General features: G+C 36.4%; 1 protein-coding gene across 10 annotated transcripts in view; it reads left to right on the top strand.

The window, feature by feature from the left end:
• Nucleotides 1-20,508, top strand: part of ZFC3H1 (zinc finger C3H1-type containing) — a 43,892-nt gene extending 23,384 nt beyond the window's left edge. For 4 of the 10 annotated variants that reach the window (XM_087764925.1, XM_087764928.1, XM_087764924.1 and 1 more), the window contains 19 exons: nt 101-232; nt 1,373-1,494; nt 2,072-2,173; nt 2,532-2,648; nt 3,554-3,737; nt 5,547-5,733; nt 6,201-6,392; nt 8,395-8,632; nt 9,812-9,917; nt 9,995-10,193; nt 10,669-10,763; nt 11,727-11,837; nt 14,142-14,246; nt 14,350-14,515; nt 15,253-15,353; nt 16,513-16,614; nt 17,198-17,237; nt 19,403-19,465; nt 19,591-20,508. In XM_087764925.1, coding sequence (XP_087621051.1) covers nt 101-232; nt 1,373-1,494; nt 2,072-2,173; nt 2,532-2,648; nt 3,554-3,737; nt 5,547-5,733; nt 6,201-6,392; nt 8,395-8,632; nt 9,812-9,917; nt 9,995-10,193; nt 10,669-10,763; nt 11,727-11,837; nt 14,142-14,246; nt 14,350-14,515; nt 15,253-15,353; nt 16,513-16,614; nt 17,198-17,237; nt 19,403-19,465; nt 19,591-19,728 — 2,500 coding nt within the window. In that variant the 3' untranslated portion in view covers nt 19,729-20,508. The other 6 variants (XM_087764926.1, XR_015706383.1, XM_087764927.1 and 3 more) reach the window with 6 other exon arrangements.
• The last annotated feature ends 3,514 nt before the right edge of the window (nt 20,509-24,022 follow it).

Here is a 24,022-nt window from a genome sequence, read left to right as displayed (position 1 = left end):
TTAATACAGAAAAAGCTGGGTTTTTTTAAAATGTTTTGTTTCGTAAAACTGATGTGTTACTTTGTAAGCTTTGTCACAATAATTCACTGTTTCATTTTAGGTTTAGTCCGTATTTTCGAACCAAGGAGAAACTGTACCTCAGTTCAGTAACGTATAGCAATATGATTGAGCCAAAACAGTGTTTCTGCCGTTTTGATTTAACGGGCACGTGTAATGATGATGACTGTCAGTGGTGAGTTCTTTATTTTGTTTATTTGAACTAAACATCTCTTCTTGATGTCTGACTCAAAGACCAAAATAGGCATGTTCTTAATTTCTTTAAAGGGTCTGGATTTATGATCCTATGTACAAGTTCTAGAAAAGAAAGATATTTTTAATACCCTATTGCAAATACTTGGTTGGCAGGGAAAAAAACCCCTTTCATCTAAGCCATGAAGAAAGGAGGCTCTTTAGATGTAAATTTAGAAAAGCAGTATGGACTGTTAGAGAATATTTCACTTTTTGGTTGCCCTGTAATTCAGACGGGACTCCTCTTGCTTTATAGCTTCAGCATAACTTCAGACCATCATGCAACCTCAGGTAGTGGCTGATACTGTTAAGCACAGTAGAGATGTATCATGTTGCTAACCGAAATAAAGCATATACCAAATATTATGTGATTATGTAAAAAAACCAAAATAAACAAAAAAACAAACAAAAACCCCATAGTAGTAGTGGAATTCTAGTTTTCTGGAAAAATGCTGGCGAAGTTTGTTTCTTTGAAGCCTGGTGTTAAATTATATTACTATAAAAATAGTTTGTTGAATAATGTTGCACAGTATATTTAAAAAGCTGGTACAAGAGCAAATGGATACGAATTGGTCAGGAATAAACTCAGTTTGGAAACTTCTGACTACTGGAAAAATATAATAGGAGTGGACTTCAGCCCTTTTTTTTTTTTTTTTTTTTTTTTTGTCCTTTTCGGTGGCAGACAGCTTTTTTGGATCAACTTTTAGCTGTTACCATCAAACCATAGTTTGAATCTTTTAAATGCGAAGTGATATCTAATTCCTATACCTGCCTTATTTGAACTGGAAAGTTCTAAATACTGTGGTTTTGTGTTAGTGTGAAGCAAGTAATTTAGAGGTTTATTTTAAGGAGTAAGGCTATAGTGAAATAATGAAGACTAGGATTAAGTTATTGATGCAGGTTTAAGTTTAGAGAAGACCCAGCCATATTTAACAGAAATTTCAAAGCAGGCTATAGTATTTTCTGCAGGTGTCATTTTCTTTATGCCTTACCCTAGCGTGTACTAAAACCAACTTTCTGATTACAAGCCTTATTAAATTGTTGCTGTGATAAATATTTTAATTGCTTATTTGTTTGTTTTTAGGCAGCACATGAAAGACTGCACTCTTAGCCGTAAGCAGCTGTTTCAGGATATTCTGTCTTACAATTTAGAACTGATTGGCTGCTCGGAAAAAAGCACTGATGAGGAAATCAGCACTGCCACAGGTTTTTAAGAGTCTTTTGTTAATTTTTGTATACAAAGATTAATTTCTGAAGGGGATGGCTTTCATTAAAAGCCCTGGGTGCAAGGTCTTTGATGTAAAGCAATGTATAAGATACAGCTATATGGAAAAAATAGATCTCTGCAGTTGTCCAATTCAGTCCTTTGTAGTGGGTGGTTACCTTGGTGTCTCTACAGAAAGAAAAAAAAAAATCATGCATCTCTGGAACATTTCACTCAAAAAAAAAAAAAAAAAAAAAAAGGTACTGCTGGGATTCAGGGGACTGGGGAGCAATGGGCATGGAATCTTTTTCTTCTCTCGTTCCTCACTTCCTTTTGTAACTACTGGACTGGTCTGTTTCAGTGGAGCTGGAATTTTATAACAACGCTGTTGCCATATAGGCAAGTTGCTGAACAGAACTCTTCCAGTTTTTAATTTCTTTGTTCTAGTATGTTAAATTACCATACTTCTTGAAGCAGTCATATTTCATGAATTCAGCATAGGTTGTGCTAAATTGCTGTTAAGTTACCTATCCATTTTCCTTTATGTGTTTACCTAAGATATAAATATTCTTGTTTCAGAAAAATATGTTGAAAAACTTTTTGGTATAAACAGAGACCGTATGTCAGTGGATCAGATGGCTGTTCTTCTGGCCAGCAATGTCAATGAGAGTAAAAGTCACAGTAAGTAACTTGGTAGATTAAATACAGTATAAACTTTTTTAATTATATAAGTACCTTGATTTTTGTAAACCAAGAATTTTGTTGTTGTTGTTGCTAAGCTTATTTATCTCAGTATTATAAATTCTGCTTATGGTAAATTAAAGGCAGCAGAGTTTGTTTTAAGGCAATAATATAATAGTTTTGGAGTCCAATTTCGAAAAGTGACTTGAGCACAACAGATTTTAAATAACTTGTGTTGAAACTTAAACACTTGTGTTGCACTCACAGAATGTTTTTATCTAAAACCTTTATTAGCAAAGATGTTTTAATCTTGAATACAGAGAAGTGAAAGAATTTCTACTACCTTGCTTGTTTACAGCACCTCCATTTACAACATGGAAAGATAAAAGGAAATGGAGACCAAAGTACTGGAGAAAACCTCTGTTAGATAGTAGCAGCAGTGAAGAGGAACAGTTCGTTGGACCTATTAAATATGGTAATCTGGATGTGTGGCATCCATTAAAAAAGAGTACGGGGGGGGGGGGGAAATACCTACCAACCTCTTCCCAACACCTAATTTTTCAAGTGGTTCATAAGAAAATCAATGCTTTTAATAGCTCTCTTGACTTCATTTTTCCTGCATACAGACTGTATTTTGCATAAATTTTTGTGTAAAGTTTGACATGAATTTGTTGTATTTAAGGAAAGAAAAAGTAGTATAATGTGTGACTGGAAGTTAAAGTGGAATTTATACTTACCTGTTCTTAAAAGGAACGTAAGGAACTATTTCGCTAGAATGTTTTGGCTTTGCCCATAGGCTGTTAGGATTTTTTTAATTTTTATTTTTCCCTCCCAGAATTATAAATAGTAAAACTTCATGTGTTCAGGTATCTTAAATTTGTACAGAGATAGCATTTGGTGTTGAGGTCAGGAGTTAAAAAAACCTGCTGTTAAACGGCATTTGAGACTTGGAAGCTTGCTAGAGCATCAGTAACCCAACAGTGTTTCACATGTGACTCATGCAAGTGGGAGCTTTAGGATTTGTTAGCAAATCCTGTAAAAAGGATTTTTAGAGATTCAGAATTTAGATAAATTTTTCGTTGTGTCTATTTCCTAATGCTGCCTAATGAACTGCCTTAATTGGCGTCTGTTGATCAAAGCAGCCTTTTACTGCTATTTATTTCTTGCCTTCACATTTGAAATATAACTAGTTTTACAGACTACACAGTTCTAAGTTTTAGAGGATGTTGAAATAACCATATTTTGCTCTGGTTAATGGCTATACTTGAAATATATAAATGCCCCCCCTTATGTGAGTTCTAATCTTACAGGTCACTTCTGTTTTGAAAAGAAACGTTTTTGGTGGTTTTTCTTGTTTTATTTTTTGTTTTTTATTTGCAGCCCATCCCACAGAACATAAAAAAAGAGTTCCAGTTCTTGATGCTGTGGTGACTCCAGATGATGTCCGGTATTTTACAAGTGAGACTGATGACATTTCCAACTTGGAGGCAAGTGTCCAAGAAAACCCTTGTGATGTACAGCTTTGGATTAAACTTGCATACAAATACTTGAATCAAAATGAAGGGTAAGTCTGCTACATTTTAGATTTGATTTTGTGCTTTACCCATGCTGCTATGATCAAGTTTCCTTTCTGATGTTAAAGAACTTTCTTCAACAATGCCACAAATAATTTATTACTTAAAAGTAGGTCAAAAAAAGACTAGATTTCCTACTGTATACAGTATAGTATGTGAGGTATAAATTACACTGATGGTTTATCTTTAGGTAGGTTCTGATTCAAAATGGAAGTCGATGGAAAGTAGTGTGGGCGAAATAATTGTTTGAAGAGTGCACAACCTAATGTATTCCCAAGATTACAGTGGAACGTTGTACTTCCGGTGGTAAAATAGTGGACCAATAAACTCAGATCAGTTTCTCCTCTACAGAGTGAATGGTTGGAATAACGCTTGAAATTACTTCAATCAGAAAGCTTTCTTGTAAGACCTGTTATGCTATATGGTTTTATCCCTGTAGAAATGCTCTAGTTGAGCACTCAGTTTCTTATTTTGTAATTTTTTTTAAACTTTCAGATTTTTAAGTTTCTCTAGTTTCTGTTTCTTTAAATTATTCTGCGGGATACCATGTTTTTATTGGCAATCAGATAATTTCAGTAGGAATTCTGTCATTATGGTTTCATTCTAGAGATTGACTTCGATTTTTAATAGTGAGGTACTGGCTTAAGCAGCTGCAGCAGGGAGGAAAGGAAATAGAGCGGAGCAGCTCTCTTCTAAAAGCCTTGTGTAAACTGTGGATAATGGAAAATGTAGCAGAAGATCAGTTTAGCTATATCAGTAGCTGCCTGAACACTAGAAGGGATGGAACTGGAAAGGCCAGTACTCAAAGAATATACTACCAGCAAGTGGCAGGGTTAGAAAAGCACAGTTTCTAAATATAAGCGTACTTGGAAAAGGACCAAGAGAAGGGAGAAAACCTGATGGAAGACAATGCATCCTTTTCTTAAAACAGCCACCTCCCCCATTCCTTCCCTTCCCCTCTGCCTCAGTACTCTGAAGAAACAGTGGTTTAGTAGGTGGCAGTGGTGATAGAAGGGGTTGGGAAGGCTTCAGACTTATATATGGTTAACTGTGTTAGTTTTATTTTGGGACATGTGTTTTTCGTCTCATAAATGTCTATGCAAAATAACTTCTAAAGATGTTTTCAGAATAAATGTGACCTCAGGAAGCTTTCTGTGGTTTTATGGAAGTTTGTTTATGAATTAAAGCTCAGCTCTCTGGTTTGCAATATAGTCAGTTATTTGAGCTAATCTTGTATTACTTGCTGGTATCATCTCATGATCATTACATCAAAAAGTGAAATCTCCTTTTTTTTTTTTTTTTTTTAATGGTTTAGAGGCAGAGAAAACCTGCATGACATGCATAGAAACCTGAAATAAAGGCTTATATTTGATGATTGTAGGAAGTAAATTAAATATGTAACAAAAACATTCTCACTTACTTTACTAAGCGTTTGAAATTTCTGCTTAAGTTTTTAAGTCTGTATTAGGTAACTGCCTTTATATGATTTCAGCTTGAGACTTGCTTACAGATGAATCTTACCCATTTCCAATTAAATTGGACTCTTACTTGAATTAGCACTCTTTTCCTAGAAAACTTATTTTTCCATGCGCTACGATAATTGCACCTAATAATAACCTTGAAAACTTACTGAAACATTGAAACTTTCATAGTTAAAGGACAGCACATCTTCAAAAAAAAAAAAGATGGCTGACTGTGTGTCACTTCCATTCTAATTATAAGCATCCATTTTCATATTTGATACTGTATAAGTCATAATACTAACACAGTTGATGTAAGTGCTTTTTTAATCTCTGCAGCTCATCGTCTGAGTGTTTAGATTCTGCTTTAAATGTGTTGGCTCGAGCCCTTGAGAACAATAAAGAAAATCCTGAAATTTGGTGTCATTACCTCAGACTCTTCTCAAAAAGAGGAACCAAGGAAGAGATACAGGAAATGTGTGAAACAGCAGTGGAATATGCTCCATCTTATCAAATCTGGTGGACAGTAAGTAAAAAAAAAAAAAGTATATGTGAAATGTTCATGTAAGTGTGCATTTTCTACTGTAGAAAACCAGTACGTATGACAGGGAAAGTGTGAAACGAAAAACACTATAGCTTTTTGAAAACTCAAAAGCTGCTCAGAAAATGAAGTGATTTGAAGTTCTGTTTGCTGGATATTTGTAGAAATCATCAGTTTTCCTCAGGTAATAAAAGTTATTTAAAATCAAATGTTGGGTTTTTTTTTTGTTACTTAAGCTTGCAAAATTTAACTTTGACTATTTGATCTTTAAGCCTCAAAAAATACTGTTTAAATATTAATGTGAAAATTTGGTGTGAGGGAGGGAACTATGGTTCATAAGGTGGTGAAAGACATTATCCAAAGTTTGTGATTGATGTGATTTTTTTTTTTTTTTTAACTTAGAAGCTTGACTAGTATTCCGATTATTATTCATATGAATTATTTCTGTCTAGTTTTTGAATTTGGAGAATTCCTTTGATGGAAAAGACTATGTATGTGGGAGGATGCTGCAGTTCCTAATGGAAGTGACAGGGGGAGAAGAAAATCCAAATCTCGTGTCCTTTCAGCTGCTGGAGACTCTCCTGTACAGGGTTCACTTAAGCCTGTTTACAGGAAGACATCAGAATGCTCTTGTTCTGCTGCAGGTAACTTCCAGGTTACCACCCCAGGAATTGTCTTCATACCTTCACCTTTCTCATGCCTCTCACTCTGGTAGTGTCAACTTTAGAAGAACTGTTCCTTCCTTTATTTGCTGAAGGAATTCTCCTAGAGACTTCTCTTTTGAGATATGATGCCACTGGAAAATTTGGATATACCTTTGGGGTTTTTGGTACCTTTTTCCTTTTTTGCTTTGCTTGTGTAGCTAATAGCCTAGACCACTATGTCTCAAAATAATTCTCTGGGAATTGCTTTACTTGTTGATTTCTGTTAAGCCATAGAACACTTTTCTGCAGTGAAGGACCTGTGAGTAATGTATTGCCTCAGGTACTCAAATGTTTATTGCTACAGAAATCAAACCAGTAATTCTTGGGAAAGAACACAGTATGATATTAAATAACAGTATTGCCCTGCTACAAAATTTGGAGACTGTTAAATCAGACTTTATTGATCCCATGAACTGCAAAGTCATGGGGTTATCTCAGGCTTGTATTGTGACTGTAGAAAGAATTTAGATCGCTGTTACTGTTCTGTAGACAATAGAAGTGGTGGATGAAGGTGAGAAATCGAGTGCTGACATCAGCTCCTACTAGAAGTGGGAGCTGCTCTAGTTTCAGTTGCAAGTTTTTTCTTTCCTACCAGCAGGTGGCACCTGTTGCTTGCTACACCCTAAACCATTTTTTTTCTCAGTCGTGTGGTTTGAGGCTGTAATGCTGCTTTTCTAGCTCCAGTTTAAATAGAAAAGTGTAATGCTGTGTTGACTTCCTCCAAAAGCTATTCTAAACACAGCAGTACTGATCAATGTAACTGAATGTTTGACTGAATGAACAAAAGGAACAGAGGGAGAAGAAACTCGGTTTGTGTCCAATTGACGTGGAAGTCCAGTGTATGTGGGAGAATAACATGAATTGGTTTCCCTTACCTTTCCCCAAAGCATCATCACAAAACTAAACATTTTTGTTTATATTCATCTGAAATGTGTAATGAAAAAATGTCTTGGGGAGAGATTATTTAACCATATTTAAGAGAAGATAATTTCTAAGTAAATGCTATTTCAGAGTAAGTAGCAATGTGTCTCTTTGAAAACTTGAAAGCAAATTTTCTGAAGTAAATATTTTGAAGAGTGAATAAGTGAAATGTTTTTGAAAATTCAGATTTCACCTATTACAGGACAAGTGTCCTGCTGAATTTTGCCTAAATTTACAAGTACTTTCATTCCCTTGAAAGTGCATTCTTTGATTGTACTGCGTTTATCCAGAAAAATATTGGCACATCACCAGCCATGTGATTCTGTTCCATTTTAGGAGCAACTGTGTTTAGATGTTGTCTAATTGCATGCTCTAATGATTTTATTTGCAATCTGCCAGTTTAACTGGGCTATTCTGCTTTTGCATATAACTGGTAGGAAAATTTGAAGCAGTATCCTTGTTCTCAGTAACATTTCCGACACGTTTTTTTAAACAATATGCCTAGAGATGGTGGTGCTTTCAGTAGGCTTGGATAGCTGTAACTTAGTAGCTGTATAACTAGAACTTAATAAAAAAAAACCCCAAACCAATAAACAAACAAAAAACCTCCAAAACTCAGTAGGCTATAGCACGCTGAATCCAACTTGTAGATGTGTTGTCTCTAGAGCTAATATATTATTTCTATGTAACTGGAAGTAATTGTCCACAAATTAAGCAGAAAAATGGAACACATGTTGGGAGATGCCTGTTTTCAAAGTCTCTCTCTGTTCACTTTTCAAAATAACAATCTTCTACAGTTTTTCTAAACCTGTTACTAGAAATTATGCATACAATTTGAATACAGTCACACATTCACGTAAGCCAAATATAATCATGATTGACATAAAGAATTATTTCCTGTCTTTTCTATGGAAAAAAAACTTGAGAATATTAAAACTTACTCTTCCTATTTCCTTTTCTCATTCTTAGATCTTAAAGATTTTATGGTTGAAATATAATGTATTTCTTTTAACCTTTACAGAATGCTTTAAAATCAGCAAATGAAAAGATAATATCAGAACGCCTTACTGTGAATGACCGTTGCTTGGCTTGGCTGGCTTATATACATCTAACTGAATTCGGCATTCTCCCAGTCAAGTTCTATGATCCAGCTAATGTCAGTCCTTCAAGGATCATGAACAAAGAGCCATTTTTAATACCATGGCAAACAGTTCAAGATGTAAAGACCAATCCTGATACGCTGTTAGCTATGTTTGAAGGTAAGGTTAAGGAGGTAAACTACTTAATACATTACTCTCTTGTTGTAAATCAAGAAATATTGCCCAACTTTTGGAATTTCAAGACAATGCGATATTGCTGATGATCATGTTAAGTCATTGGGATTAATCCAGTGAATATTTCATCTTGATTTGAATGGAGCAGTGAGGAAAGTCCATGTTCTTGGGTACTTAACGCACACCCTGAGTTTTTCATCTATGATTCAAAGCCATAGCTTTTTTTCTCTCAACTGTGATATTCTATCAAGATAAAGACCAGTGGCTTGTGACAGTATGACATTGCTAGTTTTCTTGGGCTTATACAAGCATAAAGCCAAGCTTCTGTTGTCGTTCTCTCTTACCCTTCCTCCCCTTAATGGGATGCGTCTATTGGAAAGTTACTTTCCTGGAAGTTTAGTGTGTTTCCTTAGAAGAGGCAGAGCAATGCATGTGTTTTGGTCTTCATTCAAAGTTTACTTAAACCAAATAATTTTTTTAAAGATGTAGAATGAAAATACTAGAAGAAATTGAATTCTTGACTTGTGGTGCTGCCAGAGGTAGACTTTATAATAGCATTGTATCAATGTCAGTACTTAGCATGTTAGCCAGCAGCGATATTGAACTGCCACTGGGAATATACCTATGCTGCAGGTGGTAATGCAGTGTGGAAATATTCAAGGATAGATTGAGTAGCCCAACTGTGGGAGTGAAGGCAGTCTAGCCATGACAATGGCATGTTCATTATGGGGCGTTCATTGTTGGGTAACTTTTTATTATGCTGAGAAGAAAAAAAAATATCCTACATTAGCTTTTGTCTCAGCAGCTTTCAGCAGCTATGCTGGAAGTCCTGGAATGTAGTTTTAAGTATAGTGATACACTGCTATCTGTAATGTGGCTTTAACATTTCATTGGTAGGATGTTTCTTGTTTTTTAAATGAACAAGGGATGAAACTTCTGAAAGACTTATGTCTTTGCACTGTGGTGATAAGTGTTAAGAAAGCTTTTCCAAAGATGGTCATTTTCCTTTTTTAATAATTTGCAAAAGCAGCACTGTCAGAAATATCTTTCCACACTTCTGTATTTTCATTATGTTAAATGAGACTTTTTATTATGTTAAGGCTTCAAATAGCTTTGACATTGCTTGAGGTCTAAAAGCTTGATTTTCTGCTTTTGTTTTTCAAGATGCGGTCAAAACATGTACTGATGAAAGCCTTGAGGCTGACAAAAGAATAGCTATCTGCTTTCCTCTCTACAGAAACATGATAGCTTTGCTGAAACTTCTTGAAAGGTAAGGTGTTTCAAGACATTTTTAATTGGAGTACCCAACTCTGCTTTTTTGAAAACTTACCTTTACTTTTCTTTAAGGTGGGAGTCTGCTGCAGAACTTTGTACATCTTTATTGGAGCTCTGCCCTAACAACTGTCAGCTCTTGGAGAGTTTGGCCACCTTGTACTTGCAGATGGAGCAGAGTGACAATGCCTACAAAGTGTGGATTGGAGCTTTTGAGAAGAATCCTCAGAATGCCGAAATTTTTTATCAGTTGTGTAAATTCCTTGTTTCACAGGTAATACTCCACTCCAAAACTCATTTTATTGGTCTGCTGGCTTTATAAAGTCTGGGTTTTGTGTGTTGCTTCAAACACTTATCAAGTTGATTAATCTTCATGACGTTTTTGTAATATCTAGTACTCCTTTATATAGTTGGAAAAAATAGAATTGGCAAGATTAGTGACATGATTAAAGATAATCAAAGGTATTACATAAAATCATAAATTCACACTTTGGATTGTTCTAATCCAGTGTTAATATCCTGAAGTAAGAATAATAGACGTTAACAGTAAACCCTGTAATATGTTTTCAGCTTTTTTCTGCTGACTGACCCAGTTAGACTTCATTCTTGAGAGAATGAAGACAATGGAGCATTGCAGAGATAGACACACCACTCGTTATTTATTATGCTTAAATTGTTCTTGTCATTTTCAGGTTGATGTCTGATTCTGTTTTTTATTTTTATTTTTAAAAAATAAACCCCCAAAACAGGAAAGGTCAAGCAGTATTCTTCCACTGTTGCAAGATTTTGTGGCAGCTTTCTTTGAGAATACATGCCAACAGCATGGTCCCATGGATCTCTTAAGGTATGCTTAGAATATTTTTTTTCCTCTTTAAAAGTTCTAGAATGTCTTGTTTTTCAAGAAAATGACAATATTACCGAAATTTAAACTCCTCTATTTTTAGCTTGGCATGTTTTGCTAGAACTTCAGTGAATTATGATTTGGTAGTTTATAAGATTTATACTTGTTGTTTGTGCACATGCACTAAATAGTAAAACCACAAGGATTTAAGGATGAAATAGCCAGCAAGTTCAATTTCTGGATTTGGGGAGTGAAAATCAATCATATGTGTGCCAAAGTTGTGCATTTTTCCGCCCCCCCCAAAGCTAGGAGCCTAAAATTGCATACCTAAAATATTATATTTAGGCACTTGCGAAAGACCTCAATCCAGAGGTCCAGCATGCTATTAGTCAGCAGATTATTATTGTTGAAAAGGCACAGGTTCATGTCTAGCCTGCTGATTTTCCACTTGAATTTTAGCACCTAATTGAGAGGGTTACTGAAGTTTTGAAATACGCAAGTTCCCTGTAGTCAAAATAGATGCCTCTGAAGGCGTTCAAAGGAAGACCTACTGTGATAAAACTTATGCTGATGAGGCTTTGAAATGTTTTTATCTCCAAGTTAGGTGTTAGATTTTATTCCTGTTTACATTAAATTTAGTACTGGCAATCAATGCAGCTTAGCTGACTGTATGTAGATGATTGTACCTTACTTGATGTATTTTGTATGAGGAGGGAGGAGTCTGAGATATAAAGCAACATTTAACTTTGTACATAATGAGGGAGTAAATGCTTTTAATATTATTTCTATATTTCTGTGTAATGCTTTCTGTATAATTGTATCTGGATGGAGTTAAACTAAAATCTAGGAAAAGTACATCTTTTTTAATGTCCCATGAACTGGATTTCGGAACTAAACATTACATCCACATAGGACTCTTCCATGTACAGGGGTATTCTCACTTACTACTACTTTTTTCTCGTGTAGATATCTCTTGAATTTTCCAATGCCAATTGAATTTACATCACCTCTCTATAAAGAACATCTTACAGATGATGTTATAAACCAGCAAATCCCATATCTGTGGCAGATCTACTGGTGAGATTTTTCTAAAGTATTTCTGAGAAACAGCTATTGGGTCTGAGTAAATTGCATTTTCAAAAGCAGAACATTCATTGTTTGCCTAAGGGTGTATCACTTTGAGTTCTTTAAATAAATGATCTACCAGTCCTTAGAGAACCTACCTGCCTGCTGCACAACAGAGACAATTTTATGGAACTGTGAATTGCACATCCACTTAAATTCTCCACTTGAGAAATCTTTCAGAAATTCTGCCCTATAGGAGCAGTAACAGGTGTGTTCATCTCACAAAATGATAAAATTTTCTTTTTTGTTTTACTTTTGTTTTACTTTTGTTTTAGGATGCTGCTGCTAGTAGTGTTCTTCTTTCTTCTGGCTTGCAATTGTCTCACTTTTATTTTACAATAGTTTCCCGACTCTGTTTAACTTTGTTTAGCCCTGGTCTCCCCACCTTCCTTGACCCACAGTTTCAGCTGTTTATGGAGCTACTAACAACAGACTATAATAGTTGAAACTAGCCACGGACCCCCCCCTCTGTAGCAAAGTAATACAGCAAAGTGACCTTTTCCTCTGCAAGAGATTGCAAAGGTGACAGATCTTTGTCATGTATACACAATTTTTTTTTTCTTTGTTTCTTCCACCATTGCTTGTGATAGCAGCAATATCCAGGATTGGCAGGCACCAAAGTATTAGCCATCTATAACTTATACTAGTGTAACGGTGGTTACTGAGATGTTGACTTAGGTTGTTTAAGAAGTTTACCACTTCATAGTCTGGGTTTGTCAGTCTTCACAAGTAGCTATTTGGCTTTTCAGATAAGTAAAGGGGCAAAGATGATAACGCTTCAGATACTGAGTGAGGACACCTCAGAACTCCTTCAACACTGTTGCTTATAGTTTTTAATTGGTGGACAACTTAAAAACAGGTAAAATGTATGGTTTTCAAGAAAACCTTTATATAAGATTTAGATTAAGCTATCTTAATGTTTTCTTTTTATATTGTCCATTAATACCAATTTAAATAAATTTTATTTAGAAAATACCTCTTTGCAAGTTCAATTTTAATTTTGGTACTTGCACAGTAGAAACATTGTTAGAAAGACACTTCAGGTCACTGTTTAGTCTAGTCATTAGGGACCTTAATTTAAGCTCAGATGCTCCTGTATTTTAGAGCCTGCTTCTAAGAGGAAAATTAGTGCTATTGAAATAAGTGCCTAAATTACTTTCAGAGCTAATAATTGAGTGTTTCTGTGGTTGACTGAGTAAGTGCCTGGGATTTGGACCTATGTATCTCTTACCTTTTTTCAGGTACAGAGGACAAAAGACGTAAAAATTCACTTTTATCAAGTGAAAATAGTCAGTTTGAAATTGGCAAGGCCTCAAAGGTCAAGGAACAATGTTTTACTTGGAAAGATCATTGTGTGTGTGTGTGTACATGTGTGTATGTGTGTGCAGAAACATATGCATACACTTTTTTAGAAAGAGTAGCAAATTGAAAGAGTAGCAAATGGGTGATTCAGTTTGTAGTTCTTGGGGAAAGCTGGAGTAGAATCAGGCACCCTGATTATGTGACCGCAGTCAGGAGGGTTCTGTAGCAAGGTAGCAACATCAGCTTTGTCTTATTTTGCATTTCTGTAGTCTTCCTCTTCATGAGTTGGTTTTTTTCCACTCTTATGACTTACTGGAAGTCTTACCTTTTTTTCACTGTTACTTTACACTTTGAAATAAGGATTGTTCACTGAATCTTGGTCAAAAAATGTCTCCTTCTGTCTTTGGTGAGGTCCCATATGTTGGTCTGACCATATGTTTCTTTGAGGAGCTGTGGAACAAAATTAAGGGTTTTTTTGACTATTCTTGTCAGTTTTTTTCTTTTGTCCTGACATGATCAGCGTATTTCTACCCCAGATCCCCAGTAGTATTTGTTTTGGAACACTAGTTTTGTTGCCACAGTCTGATACCATTTCTCAAGTGGTTTTAATCCGACTTTGAAACTTCCTGTTCTGGAGCTTTCTAAATGGAAACTCAAGACTTGTCTCCATTCTGTAGCAGCCAGAGGATCCCTGTTAGAATAGACAATTCATAATATTTCATTTCTATTTGAGTTGCATTTAAAACTGCATTGTTTCTGTATTATTCCTTATTATCTGCAGTTGAGATTTAACCATTTTAATAAATTGACTGAGAAATTAGTCCATAATGCTGCTAAACTGAAAACACTGTTTTTTCTTGCATCTCAGAATGAGTAGTTCTTTATTGATCCTTGCTCTTTAAGAACATGCATTGTTTATGTCCTGCAACACTTTTTAACTTTTATTATAAACAGTTTGTGCCAGTCTCTTCACGCAAGTGTTGGTGAAGCACTGGATGCTTATGAAGCAGCTCTGGGGGCAGTGATGCAGCAGGAGACTGTACAGAACATCTGGATGGAGTAAGTTCTTAAGGGAGGAGAGTAAATTAATCTCAAGACTATTAAGTGAAGGTTACCAGACCCATTTTTTCTTTTTTTTTTTTTTTTTTTTTTTCTCTTCCAGTTACCTTGTTTTTATCAATAGCAAAGTTGTTGGATCCAACAACAAAGTTCAAGAATTCAAGCTTTTTACTGACCTAGTGAACAGATGTCTGGTTACAGTCCCCACACGATACCCAATTCCTTTTAGTACTGCTGATTATTGGACCAATTATGAGTTTCATAATAAGGTAAAAATGTGTCTGTGGACAGTTTTGATTAAACAGAGACTGATGACCTTTTAGCAGGTACCTGTAATTTGCTTGTTTAAATACAGCACCAGTAGTATATGAAAACAGAGCTAGGAATTAGTAGAAAAAGAAACAAGTATCTGAGGAGAGTAGTGTTCTGAGCAGAAGACTATCTAGCAGTGACCTGTTGAATAAAGGGTGTGTAAGGCAAAGAGAAACTGTGTTGTGGCATGCTTTAATACTGTGAATACAGCTTTTAATGACGAACTGTTCTGTCCTAGAGAAAAGAGAAAATGTGTAAGGGGCGGGGGGGGAAGAGATGGCTGAGCAGGAGGGGTCTGCAGAGCTGTAACACTGGCAGATGGGAACAGTATTTAAGCTGTCAGTTTTGATCATAGACATTACAGTGATGGAGAAACAGAAGAAATAAAGTAGGAGTAAAAACAGGTTGAGCACTTAGACAGAATAAAGCTTATAGAAATCCTGGGTCCCATTTTGCTAACATCCAGTGCATTTCTTTTTACTCACTAAATGCAGGCTTGAAAGGCTAAAATATGCAGTGTTAGCAACTTGACACTAGCTTTTTATTATACAAATTGATTTCTGTACCATTGAGGAATGAAGTTTGTGGGTGGTAACTCACTTTAGTCATAATGTTCATAGTTTGTGATTCCATTATTCTTAGCAAAATTAGACAGCTATAAAGTGGATTGATGTTTATAATTCAAATTCTACAGGTAATTCTTTTTTATTTGAGCTGCATTCCAAAATCTCAACATTCCAAAACCTTGGAACGGTTTTGTTCTACCATGCCTGCTAATCCTGGACTTGCACTGAGGTATGTAAAAATACATGTAATCAAGACAAACAGCTGGTTAACATAACTGCTGTTTTTTGTGCAAGACATGCATGATCTGCTTTCTACTGCAAAAGTGAAACTCTTCCTCTATTATTGCATGTTGCTTGAGGCATATTGTGCCGTCTGACATCGTCTCAATCTTTCTTGTATTTGACAGGGTTCTGTTCTATCTACAGAAAGGTTATAATTATACAGGAATTAACTCTGCATTGTACATGATGAGTACAAATGGTCAAAATTAAGTGTGTAGAGAAACATCAGATATATATTAAAATCTTGTTGTTACTTAATTTTCTATTAAAAGTATAGTTCCAGCATAAAACAAAAATGGATACACCAGTGTATAACAGTGCTACTGTAAGGCTTAACTTGACATTTATTTAGCAAAGATAAACCATTCTTAATTTTGGAAAAAACCTTATGGGACACAAAAACAGTTAATGTAAGCATCGCGCTGGTTCTTACTCGAACGGTATTTCAAAATGTACTCTTCCAGGATTATAGTGTCCATGTTTTGCCATATTCAGCTGCAATGAACTCATGAACATCTGATTGAATAATTTTGAAAAGTCCCCAAACACTTCCTGTTCATCATCAACAGTGACCCCAAAGAATTCAAAGCAAGACTTGACATAAGTGCGTGTGGTTGGGGGCGTGGGGAGAGTATGACACACCTGCCTTTGGCACACGAAGTTGAATGGCTGCATTTTAAACCAAGCTGCGATTCTGTCTAGATGGAACTTGCAGCTTCTTTAGACAATGTTGATACTACATGAAATGGGTGAGCAGAACTGACTGACGAGTATTTCCTAGCCTCATGATTCTAAAACTAATTAGCCTCCTTTCAAATACATAGTTACCTTGTGCATGCTAAAAATGGATCTTGTAATGTGCCAAGATGATATTTTCTCTGATTTTACACTTTTTAGTTATTCTCTGAAAGTGTATCTTTTTTGTTTTGTTTTGTTCTGAGAGCATGTTCAGTCAATATTGTATATGGTGGCTTGCTTTTTTTTTTTCTACTTGCAACTCTTGGCTCAGATTAAGTGTATTTTGTGTAATGTGTTCGTATCTTTGGATTGCTTTTCTGTTCCCAGTGATTAGAACAGTGTTCCTTTCTCATGAATGCTTTTTACAGACTGCTTCTGCGATACTGGGAGGAGAGCAATGTTCAGATTCTGAAACTGCAAGCCAAGATGTTTACATATAATATCCCAACATGCCTGGCCATCTGGAAAATGTAATGCAACAGTCAGTCATACATCTGTTTTCATAGATATTGCTTTTGTTTATAAGGTTTACATCACAAAGGTAAATCTGAAACGTCCTTCCAATTGGGCTTGTGCTGGAAGTCTCTCTTTCATTAGCTTATTATTTAAACAGTAACTGTTTGTTACAACAGACAGAGGTACTGTCACTTCTTTAAAGAATTTCCCCGTTGGGGAAACTTACGTGAATGGATATTATGCAGATAAATATGAATGATGTATTTACAAGTTGCCTTTTTAATTCAACTATTGACTTCTGTCTCCCCCTCTCTACCCTCCCCTTTATATATCACAATAGCGGTAATCTCCATTATCCAGTGATGCTGAACTGATCTTTTTCTTCAGTGTTTGTTCATAATGGGGAACCACTGAAATGTCTTGCTCATGTAAGGTTGTTTTTAAAAATGGCTATTTTTATCTTTTCACTGTAGATTAACATCATTGGAAGTTAGTTTCTTCTCAAGGAATTTGTAATTCCATTCCACAGTCAGTATTCTGCCACTAATGGCATTTAAAATTCAAGAATAAATATTTTCATATATTTCTTTTCCTCAGAGCCATTGCTGCCGAATGCTTTCTAATGGGACAAAGAGAAGTAAGTCAACACAGCTTACTAAAATGAGTAATAACAAAATTCTGTAAAACTTTTCATACCTTGGCTTTATCCAAAGCAATGGTCATCTCATAAACCCAAGATATCTAGGTAGTTGAAATACTCTATGTATAAACACCGAAGCATTTGCCTCAAGTGTAAGAAATATCTTTGGCAATCAAGGTAGAATGGATTATATCATGAGTACTTGTGCATACTGTTTGTGTGTCTCTTTCCCATACTGGGGTGGCTGTATTCTTCTCCCACTTTTTTTTTTTTTTTGAACTGGAGAGGAGATTGCTAGCACTTAAAATACAGTAGAGGGAAGGAAGGATTGTTGTGCTGGAAGGTGCTAATGACTATCTTTTACTAGTAGTTGGAAGGGTGGGTCTGCCAAGCCAGTTGATGTTGACAGTTTGAGTAGTTCCTGACCCCACCAAAGACATCAGTTTTTTCTCTTCAAAACTAAACAAGTTTACTCATTAGTTCTTTGGGAAGGGAAATATTTTTATCACTTTGTATACAAATACAAGAGGTGTTTGGCACAGCAACTGAGTGACTTTTCAGTTCAAACAGAATGGATCTTCCTGATATTGTTGCTGTCACCTTCAAAATATTCTTCTGCCTGTGGAAAGATGCTGTGTGTTGGGGGGATCATGAGGCCCTGCGTTTGTGACTCACCACTTGTTTGTGGTGTTTCTGAGCTACTTTTCTGCTGTATCTTGTTCTGTGTCACTCTTCTAGTGGCTGATTCTCAGCATCCTTCTTTTCTGTCAGTAGTCTGTCTTTTGAAACAGTATTAAAGCTTTAACTGATCCATAATGGGTAGCATGGCTATTGTTAGACTCACATATGAAATCTTTTCTTTCCTTTTTTACTGTCTCCTAGAATGTTTAAAAAGACCACCCCCCAAGCAGACAGTTACTTGGTTTGTAAGATCAAATAGTTCAAAGTCAGGAGATACCAAAGGCATGGTTGCCTGTTCAACCTTAATTCTGTCTCCGTGTTGATGGTTTGGTGTAATCTGTAATTAGTCACAGATCCCTGCTTCAGTCATTGTATTAGGTGGACTATATTGTAAGGCACTCCCTGTAGTGAGGTTGGTGACTTAAAAGATCCCTGCTTTGTTTTGTTAGAAAGTTAGAAAAATAGACTTCAAATGAATCAAAAAGAGGGTCCTTAAAGAAAATGAACCAATTAGAATGAAGGCATACGTGAAACATTGCAGCTGGATTACACCCAGAAGAAATCTTGTGGTTTTCTTCTGCAACCACCTGGCTAACTATACAGTGTGGAGTAAAATCACTGAAGTAGGCACACACAGTGCAGTTGATTTTTTTTTTTTTTTTTTGGGGGGTGCTTAGTTTGGGATGTAGCGAGCACTTAAAACTGTTTACGCAAATCAGTGACTGTTCCAGATAACTGGATTTTCTAGTAAACAAGTAGGATATTGTTTTAAAATTGAATTGTGATTCAGATTCTGGATTTCCTGTTCCTGGAGAACCTGTCATTTATTCCCTTCAGCAGGTCATGTAAAGGTTTGCTAAAAGAATATAAAAATGGGTATGAGTATTGAAAATGCTAACAAATACCTCCCCTAATGACTCTCTGATTAAAGTTCGTACTTCAGATACCAGTAGTTGAAGGAGACTTGAGTAAATACTTGCACTAAAAATTTTGGTCCTCTATTTCCAACCATGAAATGGTAAAACCGTTTTTCCTTTTTAGACAGTTGCAAAGGCACATACTGATTGTTAAAGCACAGATAGATGCCGAAGGAAAAAGGCGTATGAAACAGTTACTTTCATTGCAGGGTTGGGATGGTATGCAATAAGCAAGACCTTGAGACTACATATTGAGTGGTGAAAAAGAAATATTCAGTAAGCTGCTTCATTCCCTGATCGTGTTCCATCTTGTGCAATGAATGAGGCAAGAGTCTTGTGAAGAAAAATAGAATGTCCTCATGTAATTAATCATGTGCATACAAGGGTCAGAATTAAGGTCAGACATAAACTTGCCTTTGCTTTTAGTAGCAATTTAATGCTTGACTTTGAAACTTCTTTAAAAACAGATTTTGAAAATTATCGCAAGAGATATTTGTGCTTCAGATCACTCATTTTGAGTGCACGAGATGGTGCTGACTTTTAATACTTGTTTTTGTTTTACAGGTCCATCATTTATATCAGAGAGCCCTTCAGAAGTTACCTCTATGTGCAACACTGTGGAAAGATGTAATGTTTTCTCCTTATGATTCAGTTTGAGGTTTCATATAAATTTTCTGCATATCCCATATCCATAGATGTGGTGATGCTCAAGCTGTGGCTAAATCTTATATCTGCTTCCCCATCTCTTACAGCAACTCTTGTTTGAAGCATCAGGAGGAGGTAAAACTGATAACCTGAGAAAACTAGTTTCCAAGTGCCAAGAGGTTGGAGTCAGCCTAGATGAGCTTTTAAATTTAAACACTTACAGAACAGAAAGCAAGAATCACTGAACGCTGGGTACGGTCAGCCATAAGTCCTATTAAATGCCAAAATCAGTTGAATGATTCTTCAGGCTGATCCATGCCTAAGATCTGTGTAAGGCAGATGAGTATTGCTGAGCATATCGAGTCTCCAATCTGCTTTCCTTGAACCTGGAAGCAATTAACATGACCCTCCTCTGGAAAAATGAACTCCCTGTCTGGCCTTGCTTCTGGGCCCTGCCAGATTCTCATAACGTCATCTACGTAAGTATAGTTAATCAAAATGACAGACATTATTTTTTTATGTTTTCTTTTTATTTTCTGTTTTCTTTGTTTTGCTGTTCCTGATTCACTTGACACTCTCGCTGATGCCTGAGAGATCTGTGTTTGGGATTAATTTACTGGCCTGTGTTTACAGTAAAAAGCAAGTAGTCCATTTTGGGTTTTTCCTTTTTTAAACCTTTTTTGAGACTTTTTCATTACAGGATTTAAAACAAAAGCAGCCGCTCTTAAGGAAAGTGTAACTGCCGTGGCCACAAGTATGCTTCTTGCACTTGAAGGCTCTAAGAGGGTTGCTTACTGCCCTTTTCTGCATTGGACTCACGGCAGAGACTATTAAACTTGAAGATTAAAGAAACTATTGCAAATGCCAGTGCATCAGAACCTAAGAGTGGTCAATTATGTGCAATTTTTTGTAAAGAAATTTTAATTTATAATAAAGTTTAACAGTTTAAAGAAAGTTAATATGGATCTGTTTTGTACTGGTACTACCCTGTAGCATTACAGGTGTTTTTACAGAGATATTTTCAATACAAGCTGACCTTTTTTTTAAAAAAAAAAATAAAAATCTGTTGTCTTTTGTTATTTTGATCAAAAGGTAGGCAAATGTGGTTGAGCTACCTATTGTGGATGTAGAATAACTACATCTCAATGGGTTTTTTCCTCCTCTTGCCTCAGGTACACAGATGTTTGTCCCCTAGCAACTATTCCTGTCAATAATACCACTTCAGTAATGGAAAGTACATTTTATATCTTGTCCTTTTCACCTTTAATGAAATGAGGCCCTCTTTCCAAAGTCGCTGCATGTACATTGCAGAGGGATACTGTCAGCCCACCGAACCAGTGATGGGGCTGTTCACGTCAGGTTGGCTTTCCACCTGTGCCAAATCATATGAAAAGTACCTTTTGCATAGGTGATTTGTGAAGATGCCATGAAGACAGCGAACGAGTGGTCTTCGTGTTTGAGAATGAGGCAAAGTGGTTTGTGACACAAAACTTCCAGTAACTTTCAAAACCTGTACTTCACCTGAAGTTACACATGAAGCAGCTCTCTTACAGGAGAGAAAAGTGGGAAATACTGGTTTACATCTAGGGGAATGGAGGGGGATTCTGCACCTCAAGTTCTTTTAGACAGCTCTTACATTTAAGCATGAATTATAAAATAAGTAAAACTTCAAATACACACTTTAATGGCCAGGTTTTCCTGCAGACTACAAAACCGGTATCAGAAAAGCTGACTCAAACCCATTCTTCATTGTAGTAGAGTGGTGTCCTGATTTCTTTGAACTTATGTGGTACAGCTCAGAATGAAAAAGATGTAGACCATAAAAGTGCAGTATTTAATTTTTTTTTTTATTAAAAACCCTTAACTATGGTAAATGCTGGCTTACACACGTTGCCCAAATATTTTTTCAAAATTTGTCTTTAAAACTTTGCCAATAAAAGGTTGATACTTTTCTGCAGCAACACCTAAACACCTGCCATATTTATTTTAGTAGGATACCATTTTACCTATTCTGCTGTTAAAAATAGAAAAGCTTAACACTGTCGAGATTTCCAGCACTTTTAATGCTGTCTTATCCATGCCCTAGCTTAGGCTTGTCTTACACTTAGGACTGGTAACTTTGTTACCTTTCTTGCCTTGCTGTGCAGTGACTTTATAAAAAAAGGCCTAGTGTCTCTTTCTAAGGAGACCTTAAGCTTTAAATTTTCATCAAGGATTAATCATAGGTACTCTGCCTTAATGGCTTCTCACATACTTGGGGGGAACCAAAAACCCACGATGTTCTGTCTTCCATTGGCCTTAATCCATATTTTTTTAATTAGGATACTCCTGGTTTATATGTGGCCTTTTGACCCAATTTTGCTTGGCTTGATGCTATGTGAAAGTGGCTAATCATAGTGGGAATTGTTCATTTAGGAGCTGGAATGAAGAAGTATGAGGAAGCTGTATAGTCGTTAGAGCAGCACAAGCGCTTTTTTTCACTAAGCAAGAAACAAAATGCGCCGGTGGGTAATGTAGGACCGCGCAGGTCTGCAGTTACCATCGAATCCTTTCCCTGCTCTGGTATTCTGGTGTTCACCAAGAGGGCGTTCCATATAAGAAATAAACAAGGTGGTTTCTTTCTGTTATTTGTCAAACTTAATTCATCACCAGGAAGAATGAAATTTAACCAAGGGTATTGAATTGACCTACATATTAGTCTTTTAAATTAGTGATCTCTCCTGAGGACTTCTGTTCTACAAGAAATAAATTTCATTTTTCATTTCCTGGCTATTGCAAAGACACACATGAACAAAACATTCAGCTGCATTTATTAGGAAGACAAATAAATTCAAATTATACATTGTTTGTTTTGTCACATTCAGTGAAAACCTACAGGAAGACAATCTCTCAGTATTAGTCATTTTGGTGCTCATCAAGACAATCATCAATTTATGGGATGGCATGCTGTTTACTCCTCACAAAAGTTCAGTTTTAACCTGGCTTTGTTGTAGATACGCTCTCCACAACTACAAGGTGAAGGCATGATGGAAAGTAAGTGCAGGGGGAAGCAGTAAAGGGAGCAGAAAGGTTTTGAAGAACTGTTTAGGTAAGAAATTTAGATAGAAAGGCTTAAGGTGGTCTTAACCTTTCTGAGATAACTGAGACTTGTCTTTTCCTATATTTTTTTTTTAAGTTTTAGGATAAGAAATAGTATTTTTCTGCAAGACATTCTCTTTTCACTGCGTTCAAGGATGAGCCTATTCATTCTTCTAGGCCCGTTGGTTAATTGCATTTTATACAGCAATATTTATGGGGAATTAGCAACTCTTAAAAGCAGATGTGGATTCCCTTTCGTATTCTGCAGGCCCTGTTTCAGGTGAAAGACTTGAAAACTTGTAATGCATGTTTTGTGTTTATATATAAAAACTTTTCAATGTCACAGGAGTGTTTCCTAAAATGAATGAGTGAGCAGGTTTACCTGATCTCGATAGCAGCAGAGGTATGAACCTTCTAAGAGAGGTATGAAGAGATTAGCAAACTGAAGAGCTGCAGGGCAGGTATAGAGGAAGCTGAGAGCATGAAGATGCAAAATGGAAAAAACGGCTTCAAGTAGAGAAGAGCGGTAGGTAAACTTCAACAGTAGTGTAACAGCAGTAGGCCATCAGCAGGCTACAGATGCCGGCTGGGCACCTCTGGTTCTGCTGCTGAGCTTTCGGAAGCTTCGGAAGAGCGCCGTAGTCTTGCAAGAAGCTTGATGCACTGCCCAGCTTGCTACTAGCTTTAGCTGTTGGTAGCTGCCCTGCTGCCTCCTCTAAGTCTTGGTGTTCTGCTGAACACGGGGGACAGCTGGTGCTCGCACATTCCTACAATTAGAGGTCACTGCCTGGGGCCCTACTTGACCATCTGTAAAAAAACAGAGTTCTCACACTGTGACTTCCAAACTGTTCTTTTCTGTGCTTCTAGAAATAACTTGTTTTCATTGAATCATATTAATTTCACTTTGATCGTGCTGCTTGTGTTTGGGGGCCCTTGCGCCTCCTGTTATCCAAAGTGTAAAAATGAGAAAAGCCTCGAACTGTTCTTCTTGCCTGGGACTGTGAGGCAGAACCCTGTGCTGTCTGTTTCCCTTTACTTAGGCGATTCTCCAATTCACCTGCAAGTTTCTTAAACTTTTGCAAGGGGGAAGGAGAAAGGGAAGAGTGAGTAAGTCAAATGAAAAAAACAGAAAGAAAGATCACACTAGGAGCTACCTTCTTGTAAAAAAGATCGGGAGCATCTACTCCGTAACTTCAGGCATCATTCATGACAGCTTTTTTTTAGCAGTGCACATTCTAAGGTTCCTCATAGCTTCAATTCAACTCTTCAGTTTTTCCTAGAGCAAAGCGTTGTCAGATGCATGAGTTATCCCCACCTCTTCTCTGTTTCACTTTTTTGAGGTCCCTCTGAACGACTGGTTTTGCTCTGAGCTTGAGGCTGCTTCTGAGCCCTTACTTCTGGGATTCAGAAAAGAAGGAATTTTTCTCCAAGTTTTTAACTGATCAGTGTCAGGCTAAGCAG

Source organism: Nipponia nippon, unplaced genomic scaffold (genome assembly GCF_047370975.1).
Source record: "Nipponia nippon isolate SJK-2023a ecotype South Korea unplaced genomic scaffold, ASM4737097v1 scaffold_3, whole genome shotgun sequence".
Taxonomy (NCBI): domain Eukaryota; kingdom Metazoa; phylum Chordata; class Aves; order Pelecaniformes; family Threskiornithidae; genus Nipponia; species Nipponia nippon.
This window is presented reverse-complemented; position numbering and strand designations above follow the sequence as displayed.